Source organism: Aspergillus foveolatus (assembly GCF_047715535.1).
Source record: "Aspergillus foveolatus strain CBS 279.81 unplaced genomic scaffold BDW70scaffold_14, whole genome shotgun sequence".
NCBI lineage: Eukaryota > Fungi > Ascomycota > Eurotiomycetes > Eurotiales > Aspergillaceae > Aspergillus > Aspergillus foveolatus.
In genome coordinates this window covers 38215-55557 of record NW_027396078.1, presented here as the reverse complement: position 1 = coordinate 55557, position 17343 = coordinate 38215, and the positions used below count along the sequence as shown (strand labels likewise).

General features: G+C 51.8%; 5 protein-coding genes across 5 annotated transcripts; 2 read left to right on the top strand and 3 right to left on the bottom strand.

The window, feature by feature from the left end:
• Positions 1-3412: 3412 nt before the first annotated feature.
• On the top strand, positions 3413-4950 carry BDW70DRAFT_148969 (major facilitator superfamily domain-containing protein; the record flags this gene model as incomplete). Its single annotated transcript, XM_073738942.1, has 3 exons — positions 3413-3541; positions 3611-3982; positions 4030-4950. The coding sequence occupies 3 exons, from the start codon at positions 3413-3415 to the stop codon at positions 4948-4950; spliced, it is 1422 nt and encodes a 473-aa protein (XP_073597560.1).
• Positions 4951-6949: 1999 nt separating this feature from the next.
• Positions 6950-8698, top strand: BDW70DRAFT_166573 (Gfo/Idh/MocA family protein; the record flags this gene model as incomplete). The annotated part of the gene is made up of 1 exon (XM_073742021.1): positions 6950-8698. The coding sequence occupies exon 1, from the start codon at positions 7016-7018 to the stop codon at positions 8696-8698; it is 1683 nt and encodes a 560-aa protein (XP_073597559.1). The 5' UTR covers positions 6950-7015.
• Positions 8699-8713: 15 nt separating this feature from the next.
• Positions 8714-10762, bottom strand: pgmA (phosphoglucomutase PGM2). Its single transcript, XM_073736253.1, has 3 exons — positions 10531-10762; positions 10175-10476; positions 8714-10127 (listed from the first exon to the last, which is right to left on the bottom strand). The coding sequence occupies exons 1-3, from the start codon at positions 10581-10583 to the stop codon at positions 8812-8814; spliced, it is 1671 nt and encodes a 556-aa protein (XP_073597558.1). The 5' UTR covers positions 10584-10762; the 3' UTR covers positions 8714-8811.
• Positions 10763-10829: 67 nt separating this feature from the next.
• On the bottom strand, positions 10830-11586 carry BDW70DRAFT_133004 (oligoribonuclease). Its single transcript, XM_073736252.1, has 2 exons — positions 11463-11586; positions 10830-11413 (listed from the first exon to the last, which is right to left on the bottom strand). Exons 1-2 carry the CDS (start codon positions 11508-11510, stop codon positions 10877-10879), a joined length of 585 nt encoding a protein of 194 aa, XP_073597557.1. The 5' UTR covers positions 11511-11586; the 3' UTR covers positions 10830-10876.
• A 36-nt stretch (positions 11587-11622) lies between these two features.
• On the bottom strand, positions 11623-14296 carry BDW70DRAFT_133000 (uncharacterized protein). Its single transcript, XM_073736251.1, has 4 exons — positions 14231-14296; positions 12754-14174; positions 12367-12707; positions 11623-12321 (listed from the first exon to the last, which is right to left on the bottom strand). The coding sequence occupies exons 2-4, from the start codon at positions 13787-13789 to the stop codon at positions 11893-11895; spliced, it is 1806 nt and encodes a 601-aa protein (XP_073597556.1). The 5' UTR covers positions 13790-14174; positions 14231-14296; the 3' UTR covers positions 11623-11892.
• Between the last annotated feature and the right edge of the window lie 3047 nt (positions 14297-17343).

Below are 17343 nucleotides of genomic sequence, written 5' to 3'. Positions count from 1 at the left end.
AATTACGGAGCCAGTCTGAGCGTTCGCCGTTGTTATTCTTAGCCTCCGTTTCCTGTTCCTGAACCCGTCGCCCTCTTCTCCTCTTTTCCCGTTCTTTCTTCGTCCTCTTTCCTCTTCCCTTCAAGGATCCCTCGTCTTTCTCTTCTTTGGCCCTGCTATCGCCATCTTAAAGGCATCTCTTCTGTTGACGGAATCCGCCACCAGTGACAAGAAGCGAGTGGCCACTCTTGGGTCAGAACTAGAACCTTGGGTCTCGACAGCCAACGTGGATCCTCGCCCACTGACACCTTGGACCTGGAACACTTTCGGAACGGAATGAAATACCGCCCGTTGCCATCTGAAGAGCAATTCTCCATGATGGCCTAGTCTTGACGACTCTTGACACCCTGATCACGATCATTCGGTTCCTTGTATGTTTCACCTATGCCCAAACCCATAGCTTCTGTGTACTGGGACTTGGGAACTGACACTGGGACTGTTTCGGGTTAGATCGCATGTTGTTTCGCTCTCCCAAGCCTACCTAGTTCTTTGTCGGCAGCCACTACTGTTCGCTGATCGATGTCCACTCCTTGACCTACCTTACACCTGCGACTCTAGAGACATTGTTCGCATCGCTCCTTGACATCTTTATTCAATTCGATTCAATCTTTCTCGATACCCCAAGTTATTATCATCGCTCATCGCTCCCACCTGACGACGCCGGATTCGCTCTTTTAACCCGCTATCTTTTCACATCGCATCGGAGTATCGCGTTTATTAGACTCACAAAAGCCTATTCGAGTGTCTTGCAGGCAGACACCTCGTTCTATTCTACTACATTCCTTCCCTCTGCGCAACGGTGTCTCATTTTTCGCCACCATGACCAGCCATGGCACCTCCAGACATAGTCGGTACGAACGATTATTACGGAAACACCGGCTAGGAACGCGGGAAGATAGACAGGAGTCAATATTGGGTGCCGGCCGAGCTGGACATGAGCCGGAACTGCAGTTCAGGGATTTACAAGACAGAGGGGTGGAATTGCACCAAAAACGACAATACCAGCCCAATCCGTCCACGACAGAAGCCCAGCCAGATACGCAGACTAGTGTCACCGCGGGTGCCGAGCCGATCGCAACTACCGCAACACAAGTTCCTGAGGAGACCGCATCTGCCTCTGAGTCCAGTATTGTATCCAGTAATTCGGATCGACAAACGACTGAGTTACATACCACTACTATGTCCGATGACGCATCGACTACGGTGACAGCCGTAACGACGATAACAACAATAGTCTCATATCCTGCAGATCCCACCACGGGATCGGGGTTCGACCTGACAACTTCGATATCAGACCACACCGCGGTGGCAGCCACTGTTGAAGATGTATCAGATGAACGATCGACGACAGAGTCGGCTCCTTCAGAGACATCGATAATGGCAACGGAGCCCTCAGGGTCTGCAATTGGACCTTCCACAGAGTTGGCTTCTGAAGACACTTCCACTGTGCCGTTCTCAGATTCAGAAGAGCCTGCCACCAGTACATCATCAGAGCTGGACACTATTGACACTTCCACTGTGCCGCTAACCGAGCCCACAGAGTCCGTGACTGCTGTGGCGTCCATGTCAGCAGCGCTGTCCGAGGCCGTGACCGAGGTTTCTGGCATTATCGCTTCGCTTACTTCAGATATTGAGAGTCTATCCGCATCCACACAACAAATACTACCGGTTCCCACTTCTGCCGCATCTCCGGCTACGTCTGTTACTGTTTCTACGTCGGTCCCTATAATCAGCCAGCCGTCCGGCTCAAATGATACCCCCATGTTCAGTGGGTCGAGCCCCGATATTCCCACTGCTGTGGTATCTACCCAGACTCCGTCTGGCACCGGCACTGAAAATATTATGGGAGTAGGGTCAGATGGCGGCTCAACCTCTATCTCCGAAATCAACACAGATTCAACAGCCACCTCGATCACCTCTGATTCTGATTCATCCGCCACAGGTACGACAGCCTCGGAGACTTCTGCTTCAAACACCGATTCACCATCTCAAGGCGGGTACAGTTGGGGTGGTGGCAGTAGTTCGAATCCTACGGGGACTTCAGACGGCTCAACTGTTTCGTCAGATAGCGGGTCAAGCTCGCTGAGCCCACAGACCACGGGCAAAATAGTTGGTGGTGTTGTCGGAGGCGTGGCGGGTGCTTCACTCTTGTTCCTGCTGCTTTGGTTCCTGCTCCGGCGGCGCAGGAAGACTGGGTTCTTCCTCAGTTCGCCCGCCAACAGGTCAATAGCAGACGATAGAGGTGTTGGCGGCGGTCTCATCGGCGCGCCCGCCAGAAGCGAGATGGCATCACGTGACTCAAATAAGGGCTCAATATTCGGCGCGGCATACTTCGCTCCGGCACTTATGAAACGCTGGCGACAGTCCCAAGTTTCCACTGGCGAAGAGAGTTTCGTGAGCACGACCCCCAGTAGCGAGCGTGGTTTCCAGAAGATCTCCGGCCGCAAACTCCCATCCGGCGCGCAGCCGGGGTTCGAGGATGGCAATGGAAGCCTGTCGCCAACGGAGTCCGAAATAAGCGCCACACTTCCACCTATTATCCCCCGATCGGCCTTTTCGCCATCGCAACCGCCGCCGTCAAATCCATTTAGCATGCCGCTTGATACCAGCTATACGCGCGAAGCCCCGGAGGAGGGCGTTCCTGTGATGCGACCGTCGCCGGCACGAATACCGACATCTGGTTCGGCAAATGCGGCGACTTGGGCTGAGGCCAGTGCACGGTCAGTGCCCATGCCTTTCCCTATGCCGCCGTCTGGCCCCATCGCGATACCAAAGCGACCGGATGCGCTAGGACGAAGTCATCCTAGTTTTGATGGAAGTCGAGGGAGTCGGTTCACGGAGAGTTTATGATCCGAGTATATACCTATCTTGTAATGTACATAGTGCTGTGATATAGGTATTTATCTGTTGAAGATATTCTTAGTTGAAGGCAGTACGAGTACGCCGTAGGCCTAGGCTCCATCACTTGTGATCGACATTTATATACGCAATTATGTAAGGCCCCTTCTTATTGATCGTGTCAAGCATCTGATAAGCTGACAGCATGCAAGATAGAAAAGCTTTCGCTCTAAGTGGGGATTCAAAGCTTAGCGTCTTGTCAGCCTTCAGTAGTCTTTTGACTCTTTCTCATCACAATGGCCTCTCAGACCGCGGAGATAGTGAACGAGCTGCCCAGAATCCGAGGAATCAAGCTGAGATTTTTGCTTGAAAAGAGCGGACAGCGTCCGAAGCATCCACACTCCACCTGACACAACCAATTGCGATAACCAGTTTTATCAATCTTAATTACCTGATCAGATCAGCAGTCAATAAAAACTTGAAAAGTCCACGACCACGATGGAGGCTCAAAGTATCTACGAGAATTTACTTCTTCATGGCTATGGCAAACGCCTCATCAGACAGCCGTACCAAAGCCCGGGAAACGGTTGTGGACCAGGAAATCGAACAGCAAAAGCCCTATCGACCTGCCCGATGGCAGAGTAACCTGACGATTTTGAGTTGTGTAAGTGTTCCCTAAATGTGCCACAGGAGTATCAATCAACGCAACAGTCATGCTCATTAGCCCCTCCAGTACATCGCCAACTTCAGCGACGGCTTCCAGAACGGCCTTGCAAATCCCACAAATGTCATCTTCAAGCACCTGCTAGGCAGCTCGGGGTACCCGTCTGAGATGCAGACGCGGATTAGTAACTCCTTGATCATTGGCGCTATTCTAGGCGTTGGCGTTCTAGGATACGTGTCGGATATGGTCTCGAGACGAGCAGGTCTCGTCTTTACCTCGGGGCTGGTTACGGTTAGCACGTTGATGGCTGCACTGGCGCTGCAGGTGCATCCTTCGTACAATATGCTGTGGTTCTTTGTCATTGTGCGCGGGATCTGTGGGTTTGGTGTTGGAGGTGAGTATCCGCCCAGTGCGGCGGCTGGGCTGGAGGAATCGGACGATGTAAGTTCTCTACGTTCACTTTCATGGAGTTATATTGACAAGGGCAGTTCAAACGGCGCTACCGAGGTCCTGTCTTCGTCTCCTTTACAACCCTAATGGCAACACTAGCCTCGCCCATCCTGCAAATTATCTACCTGATCAGCCTGAAAGCAAGCAGCAACAATCTGCACATTACCTTCCATGCCATCTATTCCATCGCTACAATCCTCCCCTTCACAATCATGCTCCTCCGCTTCTTCATGACCGATTCAACGCTCTACCACAACTCGAATTTCAAACAAAGCCCACAGAACCGCTCTCTGCGCTTCTACGTCTTGCTCGTCCGCCGCTACTGGGCGCGTCTCCTGACAACCTCAACCGCATTCTTCCTCTACGACTTCATCAACTTTCCGAACAGCATCATGTCTAGCACGATCATTTCGTCTCTGGTCACAGACAACAACATCCAGACAACCGCAATCTGGCAAGTCATCCTCTCCGCCCTCCCTGTTCCCGGCGTCGTGCTAGGCGCATACCTTACCAACGCCATTGGGCGCCGCAACACCGGTCTGCTCGGGTTCGCCGGCTACACGGTGACGGGCTTTCTGATTGGAGGGCTGTTCCATAAGCTCTCAAAGCACATGGCTGCTTTCGTCGTGCTATACGGTCTCCTGAATGCCTTCGGGCATATGGGCCCCGGTGCCACAATCGGCCTTATTTCCTCTGAATCGTTTCCAACTGCTATGCGCGGGATGGGATATAGCGTTGCGTTGGCGTTTGGACGGACGGGCGCAGCGGTGGGAACCCAGTGCTTTACGCCGCTGAGGAAGAGGGGGGGTGACAGTGCGACGTTTTATCTCGCTGGGGGTGTGGCGGTTTTGGGGATGTTTGTTTATTGGTTTTTGCCTGAAAGTGGGGAATTGGATCTTGAGAACGAGGATCGGAAGTTGGAAGGTTATTTGAGGGAGAATGGGATTGTTTTGGGGTGATATCAGAAGGTTTGGCTTGGCTATAAGAGAAATGTGCCGAAATATTGTTGCTACTCAAGATAGCGTCCAAGGCGCCAAGGCGTACCTACATCTGTGGGAGAAGGCTTGTGGCAGATACTCAGCTTCAGACTCAGGGCATGGTTGACCTTGTCTCTCGTTTCCAAGAGTCCCTGGTGTTCTAGCTGTGCGCAACAGGCTTCAGTAGTCTCGCTTTATCACTTCAACGACAGCCGCAACAATACAGATCCAGCGCAAATATATCAATTGGATATCTATAACCGCTGCAGTAATCAGGCCGCTTAATTCTCAAGATGAAGGTTCATCATCCTTGATAAGTCGACGTAGAGCATGCTGAGAGACGTGGTTGATCTGGTACAGGCAAGGTGGTCCCATTTAGCTCAGTGAGCGCTGGGCTGCCCACTGATACAAGTCGCTTCTCTTCCCACTCATTACCTCATCTGAGATTCATCCATCATCTCTTTTCATATCTATGGTCTCCATCGTCTCCGTCGTTACGCCAAACTCGATTCATCTCATCCGATGGCATCCGTCACATCCATCGCCAAAATGGCTTTTTCCTTCGAAAAAGAGATCACCGGAAGGCCTCCCCTGGACGAGGTACCCAACGCAGCAGGCGAGGTACGCAACGACAAAGCACGATCTCTTATAGAAAGCGAATTCTCCTGGACGAAACCACTTTCAGGATAAGTATGGAGCTCGCAGAACCACCATACACCCTGCGATCCTTTGCACCTGCAACCAAATTTACAAAGAGCAGCTTCAGTCTTTTACGCCGAAGATTCATTCAGCACTCATCAAACTACATATCCGCTTTTCAACTTTCAACTGAACGGCGCGGGTCACTTCCAATTCCTCGACCCCGCGGATATCAACTGCATTAATGCGTCAAACCTCCACTTGCTACAGGCCTTGACAATCGCTATTCTGTTCGAAGCTAATCCTCCCCAGGCAGCATTACTCGACAATCTATCTACAAATGCAACGGTCTTACGAGCATCCACATGAGAATCCACATGAACTTTGACGTCTAGACGGTATAAAAGGGCAGTGTCGCTAGGGAGTTGGGTTATGGCGGCTTGTTGCGCATGCATAACGGGGAACAAGCGGCTGGAGGAATCACACATTGCAGGGTACTACGTAGAGCATTGGCCGGCGTATCTGAGTCACGAGATGGAGCCGGCCGGTACGAAGGTGTACTGCGTCTGGTGATGATTTGATGGTTGAGATTGATGACTGGTATTGCAGTACCATAGTGAGCTGAAACTGCGCAGGTTGGGAGAGCACCAAAGGTGGAACGGAGGACTTGGATTTGCCATGCTCTATTAACAACGGAGCTGCCGATGCTCCTCTGGCCTGAGATATTTGCGGTCAGGTTACCGTCAATGCCCATCACCTATCCTCCACTCACTCGTGATCAGTTCTGTCCAGTCAAAGGTCTACTAGGTGTTTGGGGTCTACTAGGTGACAATATTTGTCGACTAGAAAATATGGCTGTCTAAGACTAATTTGGAAGTCATGGCGCCTTTTTGGCTTAGCGGTATATTTTCCCGATAATATTCATTTCAGGATTTGTGTTTGGACTTAGTCCAGTGTGGAAGTCTCGGTGTAGCAAGGAATAGATTGAGACGCAACGTTGCCTGCAGATCTTCCAGTACATCTGCCTGTCCGATAATCTTGGAATGTTCTACCTAGAGACCCCTAGCGGTGTTTAGAGAGAACTCTAGGTATCCGAGTCACGTGGTAATATACTGGAGTCAAAACGGACAGTGGAGGCAACAACATCATGCATTATAGCGCTGCACTCCGTAAAAGATGTCTTATTTAAAGATGGATCTACAGGCCAGCTACTAATTTTATATTTACCCCCATAGATGTGCTGGTGCCTATCCCCGGCCTTGGCCCCTCTGGTATCCTCCAATCAGCCATCCTGCAATGTAACCGTGACACCTTCAGCGGTCTTCCTTTTAAGGCGCCCCTCATCCACCCCTCTCTTATCATCTGCGGTTTTTAAAACCGAATAGCTCCATATCCAAGAATTCTAAGCATGAAACAACTCACCTTCCTCATAATCGGCGCCGGCTCCCGCGGCAGCGCCTACGCCCGCGCAATCACATCCTCCACCCGCGCACGCATCGGCGCAGTCGCAGAGCCAGACCCCTACAAGCGGCGTCAGCTAGGCCAGAAATATATTTGGGGTGATAGAGCTCCCAGTACAGGAGAAGAGTTCGATGGGTGGGAAAGTTGGATCCAGTATGAGACTGAACGAAGACGATGGCATCAAGCAAGTGCAAATGCGGATAATGAAGGAGAGAGCGAAGTAAAAGGAGGGGTCGACGGCGTGCTCATCTGCACCCTTGACGAAACACATATCCTCGTCCTGAAGGCCCTCGCAAAGGCGAACCTGCTCGATCTCCATGTCCTCTGCGAGAAACCCCTTGCGTTGTCGTTGGATGATTGTCTCAGCGTCTACGCCGCTTACACCAGACCACCGAGAAGTATCTTCTCGATTGGCCATGTACTCCGCTACAGCCCCCACAATCTTCTCCTGAGACGACTAGTCCGGGAAGAAAAGGTCATTGGCGATATTGTCTCAGTAGAGCACACCGAGCCAGTCGGGTACTGGCATTTTGCACACAGTTATGTCCGTGGGAACTGGAGACGAGAAACTGAAAATGGAGACGGAAGTTTGCTGACGAAAAGTTGTCACGACGTTGACTTTCTGCTTTGGCTTGTTGAAGGGGCTGTTACTTCTCCTTCATCTCCTTCTGCTGGCAATAGCGATGGTGACGGCGACGGCGAGAGGAAATTGAAGCTACGAACCGTCTCCTCAACTGGATATCTCACGCAATTCACACCCTCCCAGAAGCCTCCCGCCGCCGGCTCCGCAACAAACTGCACGTCGTGCCCCATTGAGCGGGACTGCATGTACTCCGCCATCCGGATCTATCGCGACAACCAGCTAAGGAAGGGCAAGTCAGGGTGGCCGGTCAAAATCGTCTGCCCGGATATAGAAGACTACCTACATTCACCCCACGGCAAGGACGGGAATGGCACTGAAGATGGCAATCTCGAGAATGGAACTGGAGGGGATCTGAATGCAGCAGAGCATCACCTCCTCTCTACCCTCCAACAAGACTACGACGATAACACGCCCGACGAAATCATCAAGCGGAGACCCTGGTACGGTCGCTGCGTCTGGGAGTCCGATAACGACGTTGTTGATGACCAATTCGTCTCGCTTGCCTGGGACGTCCTGCCCTCGTCGCGATCCTCCCAGACGAACTCTAAATCCACAACTAAAGGGAAAGGCCCTGGCATAACAGCAAACCTTCACATGATTGCACCCACACAGGATCAATGCGTCCGACGGGGCCGTATCTACGGCACACACGGCGAGATAACGTACACCTCGTCCAGCATCACAATCTACACCTTTGCTGACAACGAGACCCGAATTATTGAAATACCCAAGCAGCCGCCAGAGGAGGAAGAGGCGCACGGGGGCGGCGATTACGGACTCGCGCGTGGGTTCGTAGGTGCCGTCGAGAAAGTCATTAACGAGGGGTGGGAGGTTGAGAGGGCGCAGAGAATGTTTGTGGGATGTAGCCTTGACGATGTGATCAAGAGTCATGGGGTTGTTTTTGCGGCAGAAGAGAGTCGAAGACACGAAGGCATCGTGAAATGGGATGAGTGGTGGGAAGGGAAATTGGCTGGTGTTGGGTTATAGATTGATATTCTGAAATGATGGACCAAATGTAGTTAATGAGGCGATATATTAAATAACTAACTAATACTCATCAATGATCGAAGACAAAAGATATCAAATTCGAGTGGGTAAACCTAAGTCTTCACATCCGGCTCCTCGCGGCCAACAAACTCCTTAAACTTCAGCAATTCCAGCGCCAGCCCAACATTATCCTTGAGGTAATCTTGCGTAGCCATCTGGTACTTGCTCTTATCGCCCTCGTATTTCTCGACGTACAGCCGGATGGTAGCACCACTGCTTCCCGTCCCGGACAAACGCACAACCAGACGGCTGCCGTCATCGAACTTAACATACAAACCCTGGTTCTTGGTAACACTGCCGTCAAGGTCAGTGTAGGCGAAGTTGCCAGAGTCAACGACCTTTCGGCCGGAGATGGTGCTGCCAACAAATGAGCTCTTGTTGTCGACGGCCTTCTCGCTCAGCGCGGCAATAAGTTTGTTCGCGCCGTCGGAATCGACGTTCTCGTAGTCGTAGCGCGTGAAGAAAGTGCGGCCGTAGGTTTCCCAGAACTCAGCCTGGATCGAGGCAATGCTAGGTGTTTCGTTGGGCTTCTGCTCGGCGACGCCGGCGATGATATTCAACCATGCGACGATAGCCCAGACACCGTCCTTCTCACGGATGTGGTTGGAGCCGGTACCAAAGCTCTCTTCACCGCAGATGGACATCTTCTTGTTGTCGAAGAGGTTGCAGAAGAATTTCCAGCCTGTCGGGACTTCGTAGCTCTGCAGGCCCTGAGCCTTGGCGACGCGGTCCACGGCGCCGGAGGTGGGCATAGAGCGGGCTAGGCCGTCAACGCCGTGCTTTTGGAACCAGGGGATAAGCTTTGCGTGGTGAGCGATGATGGCGAGAGAGTCACCAGGAGAGACGAAGGTGTTGGCGCCGTAGATCATGTTGCGGTCACCGTCACCGTCGGAAGCAGCGCCGAAGTGGATGCCGTTCTTGTCGACGGCCTCGACGAGCTCGTGTGCGTACACGAGGTTAGGGTCTGGGTGGCCGCCGCCGAAATCGGGCTTGGGGATGCAGTTCATGGTGCTGCTGGAGGGAAGGCCGAGCTCGTTGACGAAAATATCAATGCCGTAGGGGCCTGTTACGCCGTGCATGCCGTCGAAGAGGACCTTGAAATCGGGGTGCTTCTTGAGGAAGCTGCGGATGAGGTCGAAGTCGAAGATCTCCTTCATCATGGCGACGTAGTCCTCGGTCGAATGGACAACTTCCACCTCGAGGGGGCCATAGCTGCGGGTGCCGATTGTGGTGGTGTCAACCTCTGGGAGGTCGATGTACTTGTAGGAGGTGAGGGACTTCGAGACCTCGTAGATCTTATTGGTGACCTGTTCCGGGGCGGGCGCGCCATTGGTGAGGTTGTACTTGATGCCAAAGTCGTTATCGGGACCTATCCAGTCAGCTGAAAAGTTCACTCGGTGTCTAGGAGTGTCGTACCACCAGGGTTATGACTAGCCGTCAAGAGGATGCCACCGGTGGCCTTCCTCTTGCGAATGAGATTGCTGGCAGCCGGGGTACTGAGGATGCCGTTCTGGCCTACGATGAGCTTCTTCACACCATAGGCGGCACCGATCTTGGCGATCTTCTGGATGACGTCGGAGTTGTAGTAGCGACCATCGCCACCAATGACGAGGAAAGCGTCCTGAGCGCCCTCAGGGATGGAGAGGAAGATGCTGGTAAGGAAGGACTCGGTGTAGTTCTCTTGCTGGAAGATCTTGACCTTCTTTCGCAGGCCAGAGCTGAAAAACGGCTGTTAGAGACACCTCAACAGGAAAACAGAGACATTGACGTACGTTCCGGGCTTCTGGTCGCCGAAGGGCTGGATGGAAACGGTCTGGACCGACATGGCGGGGTAGCTGTTTTGACTGGGTTGACTTGGGAAAGAAGAAGAGGAAGGAGGGAGAGCAAGGGAGGGAGAGGTAATTATAGGCACGTCAATCTAAAACAGGGAATCAGTTGTTCACCGACAATTGGCCGAATGATGCAGAAGAGGGATCGATTGAAGCTGGATTGATGATCTCGTAGTGGGGGGCAGAGACACAACAAATACCTGGCTGGGCGTGAGGTAATGTAATTATAGTATCATAGTATCAGTGTTCACCCTTCACCACTCGTTGCTCTGCTGCACTCTGACTACAATTATTTATTTGCTGGCTTGCTAGCACCAAACAGCTGTTCCTTGTAGAATTTCATCTCCTCAATGCTCTCCAGAATGTCCTCCCTGGCCTCATGCACCTCCTTCTTGGGGGGTACCGCGCTCAACAGCCCCTCCCCTCCCCACCGCCTGACAACCTCCTTAATTGTACTCACATCCACTATCCGATAGTGCAGCCACTCCAAAATCGCCGCATACGGTCCACAGGCCAGAAACGCTTTATCCGCATGCACGCTGTTGCCCGCCAGCAGCGCTGTCCGTGGTTTTGGTATGTACCGCTTGATGTAGGCGAGCAGGTCGGCGGCCGCGGCCTCGGGCGTGACGGTCGAGTTCTGGACGCGCTGCGTTAGCCCAGTACGGCCATGGGTGTCGATGCACCACTGCGACATCGAGTCGAGCGCGCTCTGCGGGACATGGATCACGGTCTCGAAGCCGGTTACGTCGAGGAGGTTTAGGTCGGCATCGGTGATAAAGCAGCAGATTTGGAGGATGTGGTCGGTGGTCGGGTCGAGGCCCGTCATCTTGGTCATTAGTGAGAATCAGCTGTCAAGAGTCGGGCGGCGTTCGAACCTCGCAGTCGATCCAGACTAGGGGATCGGTGGAGCGTGTAAGAGGCATATTAGGCGTAGTCTGGGTCGTACTATAGATAAAAAAGGAGAGTAGACATGTTGCTTGAAAAGGTGCAGGAGGAAAGTTCCGTCTGCGGAAGCCATTTGAGCCCCGAACAATACGTAATAATCCATACAATGCTAAGCACTCTATCCTCTCATAGTAAGATTTTCAACGAAGAGACATCTCTAGCAAATGCCATTCCTGCCTCCTGCTTGCTCCGTCATTCCACATAAAAATACCGCCACAAAAGAAAATAGATGAAGTTAAGATTCCAATACGGGCCAAATGTTATGCCCCTTGCGCCAATCCGTCACGTCGTGAAGAGTTGATATGTCAAAAATAGAATGATATGAGATGTGCATGTGGATAGATTCCCCCGGTCTCCTAACTAAAGCTCCTCGTCCACATTGTCAGGTGGATTCATCGTTTTGGGAGATTGAAGAGATTCATCATGACTAGGGCCGAGTGGAGGCTTTGAGTCGTGTGTGACACTGCCGCTCTGAGCACCGCTGCCTAACACATCGCTTATTTGTTGCGAGAGTCCTGATCCCATCCTTTGTCGAAGTAAAGACTCGTCTGCTTGCGAGACGCTGGGACGCTGTTTCTTAAGCGGGCTGCCAAGGAATTCTTCGCCGTTCAACGCATTCGTCGACTGCCCTTCCAATGTCCCGGTGGTCGTCGGCGCCGAGGTTGCTGTCGCCGCCGGAGGAGTCGTGGAAGTGTTCGTCGATGTCGGAGTGGCTCCGGCTGTCTTGGGACTTGCCGTTTCCCGACGAGAGCTGCCGGCAAGCGACGCGGCCGAGTGTTGGCGTTTAAGCTAATACGAGTTAGTCATGAGACGTTAAAGATTGAAAAATCATACCTTGATCTGTCGCAAGCCCTCTGCCAGCTCGCCCTGTCGTCTAATATCATCCGGGGAGAGGTGTTGGTCATCTTCCTTGTCTTCTTCCTCGTCTGCCTGGTTGAGTATCCTGTCGTCTTCATCGTCATCACTGTCCATATCATCGTCGTCCACCATCCCTTTGTCCTTCTTGCCTTTCCGTCGCCCTTCAGTGTTGTCCCGGAAATTCAGGAAACCAACTGTTCCTCCAGGTTTTAGCGGGCCAAGGTTAGCGAAATCAAGCTGCTGCGATCGACGTTTGGCTGAACCAGGGGTCTCTTGCGATTTAGAGTCTTTCAAGATGCCCATTTTCTGTAGTTGCCCTGTGCAGCGTCAGTTCATGTTCGTCACAGTTCAGATTGTACTTACGCTCTCCCCGATACATAAAGGTGAAGATCGCATATGGCTTGTCGGACGGGTCAATCCCAGTGACTGTCTGCGTGCTGATCGACTTCGGGTCGAGCGTTTTGGGCTTCGCAAAACTAGTAGTGTGGTCGATATCCTCGTCACCACCGCCTTGACCTCCCTGGCCATCCTCATCATCGTCATGAGCATCGAATTGGGGCGAGTATTCTCCTCGTTTGATTTCTCCCGAAGCTAGAACGCGGAAAAGAGCGACCTTGATCTGACCCGTAGATTCCGGAACTGGGTCATCGTCGGAACTCGCGAGCGAAACATCATCGTCGGAAACATCCTCCAACGGCGACCTGGTATCATTGCCATATCGCATGACACCCTTATCGCGCTTGTTCTTATCGTCCATATCCAGATCGTTGTTGCCGTCTAATGCGCGTTTGGCCCTGCGTTTCTCCATTTTCTGGCGTCGCCGTTCGATCTTCGCTGCCGCGTCCTTATTACCCTCCAAATCCAACCCATTAAGCCATCTTTCCAGTCCGACCTCGCGGAAAAGGAACTCTCGCTCTGCCAGTCCACCGCCCTCCGACTCTGGAACGCTCACCCATCGCGAGTTCACCCAGGTCTCCTCCCCCCGCCGAAGCAGGGTAGCGACCTCCTCCTTCTGTCGGCCGTCGAAGTAGATGTAAGCGGCGACGGTTTCGTTCGGAGAATTGGTCAAAGCTTGATACGGCGCAACCGTGCTGGTATAAAGACCGCGCTGCTCCGTCTGTCCCGGGAGGCCGCCGACGACTTTGGGCTTGGGGTGGGGGTTGTCAGGCGTCGGCTTTCCAGCCGAGTACGGCACATCTTGCCCGGGATTCAATAAGGTGATGGAGATGGCAAAAGTAGACTGCTCCGGTTTTCCACCAGCTGTATCCGGGATCTTAGGCGGTGGTACGGGGATGTAAGATGTGATGCGCGAGGCTCGGGACTGGCGCTGGATCGAGTACTCAGGTAGCGGTCCGTCCGGAGTGTGTATACTAACGGCGAGCCCTTTGAAGCAGGGCATGACGAGAGTGCGGATAAATCTAAAGTAGAATGCGCTCCGTAAGAATTTCCCGAACTGAAGTCGAACTGATCAGTCAACGAGGGGTGAACTAAGGGAGAAAAACCAGGGCTATCAAATAGCCAAGGAAGGAACTGGTGGCTGGTGGGAGGCGGTCAGGATAACTTGGGCTCTGTCGAGTCTTAAGAGATCGCTGATGGTTTATTGGGAGCCAGACGAGCTGAAAAGATCTTTCTTGTATTGCTCACTTCTTTCTCTTTGTGTCTCAGAGACCCTGGTAAATTCGAGTATAGCGGGCGATTGTTGTGGTGCGGAGTGAGGGACGGACAGCTAAGGAGGGGCGACGAGCAATCAGGAAAGTCGTCAACAATGGGCGAATGAGCTTCGGCTGCGTGCAAGGTAAACTCAGCGAGTCTCAGCTATTACAGAAGCACGATGGCATACCGCTGGAAGATTGACTGTTGCTTTATGGACACATGGAAGGGTAGGTAGAGTGACAGCGAAAGTCCCGATGGTTTGGGTTGGGTGGGAGGAAGTCACTCGTCAGGTGAGGGAAGATCGACGCCGCCCTAGCTCATGCCGATGTATACCGTGACTCTACAATTCTAAGTATGAACACTATGATAATCATGCGGCCTCAAGTTTTTTAGAATTCTGTTCCAATATATATCCAGAGAGTTTTTATAATTACAGAAATGTTACAGAAAAGGACAGTCTCTTATCAAAGCCCACGGCGTTGCGCTCCTCTCTTGCGAAGCCAGCAAGATCAGGAAATCCCGGTTCGGCCTATCGAAAGTAACTCAGCTTTCCTTCGTTTCTGTCGCTCAGTCTCGGCTTCATGCTGGGAGATGCGGTTCAAGTCTCGTGCGTGAGATTTTATCAAGGACAGCGCAAGCATATCAGTCGCGTAGCCCTGGAGAGCTTTTAGTACGTTCTCCAACTCCTAATGCTCTCATTGTCCGGAGCATCTCCTTCATTGCCAGTTCGCCCAATAAGAAGTCAGGAAACACATCCATCCGGCGTCGGACCCAAGGTGCTTGGTATGGGAAGTTAAGGATATTGCGCGGAGCAGCCTTCCGGTGCTGGCTCGGCCTGATTCTCACGACGGAATGGGGCTGAAGGATCGAATGCTCGGGTGGAAGTATAGTTTAGGTTGTTGCAGATGGACGGAGGTGCGTTTATTGAGGGAGAAGCGGATGTATCTGACCACCGCGTCCGAATCGGCTGCATCTAACGACTGCAGAAGATCCCATATGCTGCCATGACTGCCTCGGATCATTGTCTGTGTGCAGCTGGAACGCTTCATGCCTCATGGAGATTGCTGTGATTGCGACAATTTGCTCGATGTGACCTGGCTACCTCTCTTGCCCTTTTTCTGGTCGAACACATTATCGACAAATCCGAGTATTCGCCCTCGAGCGTCTATTGATCTAACTCGCACTCGTACCGGGTAATGTTGCTCTGATATAGTTGGTGAAGGTGGCAGTAACGGCAGTTGCAAAGCGCTCGCATTTCGGACAGGTCCGGGATCAAATCCACATCAAATGTCTATGAAGACCCCGTAAGCAAAAAGTGCCGAGCATCGACTAGATATGGTGCCTTTCCATGCTGGATGCGTATCACGGCATAATGACAAAGCGTCCCTACATAGCGGAGGTAAGTAAATACTTGGAAATCATGGCGTCGAAGATTAGTTCACATACTGCCGACTGTTGTCAAGCGTCCATTGAAGCTGCTGCGACGAGGCCGAGTGACTTTTGCCTAACGTTATGTCAGTTGCTAGAGTCATCCATCACAGTGACTGGCGTCAGAACGGAACACGTACTTTGATGGTCTGGATAAATGAGAACTTTAAAGTATGAGTCTTCTCTTGGTTGCCGTGAAGCCTTAACATCGTTTGCGCGGCAGAATCTCTGCCCAGTATAGTCATTGGTACGTTTGCAGCTTCAGCCAGAAACAAAACAGGTCAAACATAATTGAAGATCTCGCAATTTCCGCAGTGCAAATGTCGATTCATATGGAAATCCGCAGAAATTGCACTTCATTACGGCACCTTGGGTGTCCACAGACTTATAGAATGGAGTGATATCTGAGCAGCGTCATCACCATTGGTCAGATGATTACAACACCCGAACTGTTGAAGGGAAGGACTCTCGCTTGGCGGCTTCATCTCGACCTGTTGTTAAAAGATTCCAAGAGCAGGTATTCCTCCTCTCTACTCCATGAACCGCCATGTAGAGCATACATTAGAAAGAAGGTCTTGTCGCCGCATCCTCACATCGCGTCCGGACTGACATTTCTCATAGGAATTACTGAGTGACAGAAGCTGGGTCACTTTTAGCGAACTTGCCAGGAGATTGGCATGTGTTCAGTACACACATTTCCCTAGTCAGAAAGTTTGACCAGAATTTTCACTGTTCAACGCGGCTGCTCGTCACGCATTTGTTCGGGCAAAGCCTCTTATAACAAATGACATGCCATATCAAGGCTTGTTTTCGACCTATCGAGAGGTGTCTTCATCCGGTTTGACCAGGAGAGCTCGGATCGAGAACTCAAAAAAGCGGACAAAGGATTTTTCAGATTGCAAAGATCTCGCACGGACACAGCGTCTGTTTGCAAACATTCCATAGTGAGACAAGACACTGAATATCATCGTGTCAGTGTCCGAATCATCCTCGTGGCTTTGCCGTATATACCCCAGAACGAGTTGAATATCGTCTCAGAAGGGAGCCTGGGGCCTTTATCGACGCACGTGCTTGTACCCATTCGAAAACTAGGGTCTCCTTGAACACGTTTATTGCCCGACTCTGGAATTCATGGAGAGAAACAGCCCAGTTTTTGCACGAGTACTACTACGATCCTGGAACGACTATCGAACTGATCGTTGGTCTGGGTGCCGTTCTTTTAAGCAGTTACACCAAACTTCGGCTTTCGGCTCCTTTCAGAAAGAGTGTAACAAACAGGTACAGCGTCAGCTAAACAAGGAACCGAGTGATCTGACCACCAACCACGGGTAACTTCGGCTTACAGGCTTGACTCCCTCAAAGAGTCACCAATGGCCTGAATAATTCACCTGGCGAGGGTTTACACCTTCCGATCGGGATCGATCTGTCCCACAAGCATCTGCTTGTGCTAATCTGATACTTGATGTTTCCGATTCGCGGACCTCAGATGAACTCGAAATAGTGAACTTGAAACAGCAAACTGGAAGGCTGGGAAGTTGTTAACCTTCCCAATAGTGCTCCAGGAGGATCGCCAAGCTTCAAAACCTCTATCAACTGAATCCGATGCCGAGCCCAAGCAAACTTACACTAAATCCAGGTCATATAAGGTTGCTGTCTTCGGTTTGGCCGCCTTTCAAAGTCTCCCAGCACCATTTTTAACCCATTGCTTGCGCACTCGCTGGTCTTGTCGTTGCTTGGCTATTTAATACCCAGAGCTGGCTCCCGTGACTACTGCGAATATGTTGGTGGACAGCAGAATTCGCTGCACGCTGAATCCGGTAGGTTTTCAGTCTTTAATGCTACAGGAACTTGAATTCTTTAAACTTAGATACG

Coding starts and splice junctions, on each gene's coding strand:
- pgmA (XM_073736253.1), bottom strand. CDS start 10,583: ATGTCGGTCCAGACCGTTTCCATCCAGCCCTTCGGCGACCAGAAGCCC. Junction 10,477..10,530: donor GGCGACCAGAAGCCCGGAAC/GTACGTCAATGT, acceptor GCCGTTTTTCAG/CTCTGGCCTGCGAAAGAAGG. Junction 10,128..10,174: donor GGCTAGTCATAACCCTGGTG/GTACGACACTCC, acceptor CTGACTGGATAG/GTCCCGATAACGACTTTGGC.
- BDW70DRAFT_133000 (XM_073736251.1), bottom strand. CDS start 13,789: ATGCCCTGCTTCAAAGGGCTCGCCGTTAGTATACACACTCCGGACGGA. Junction 12,708..12,753: donor CTTTATGTATCGGGGAGAGC/GTAAGTACAATC, acceptor GACGCTGCACAG/GGCAACTACAGAAAATGGGC. Junction 12,322..12,366: donor AGGGCTTGCGACAGATCAAG/GTATGATTTTTC, acceptor AACTCGTATTAG/CTTAAACGCCAACACTCGGC.
- BDW70DRAFT_133004 (XM_073736252.1), bottom strand. CDS start 11,510: ATGCCTCTTACACGCTCCACCGATCCCCTAGTCTGGATCGACTGCGAG. Junction 11,414..11,462: donor TAGTCTGGATCGACTGCGAG/GTTCGAACGCCG, acceptor CTAATGACCAAG/ATGACGGGCCTCGACCCGAC.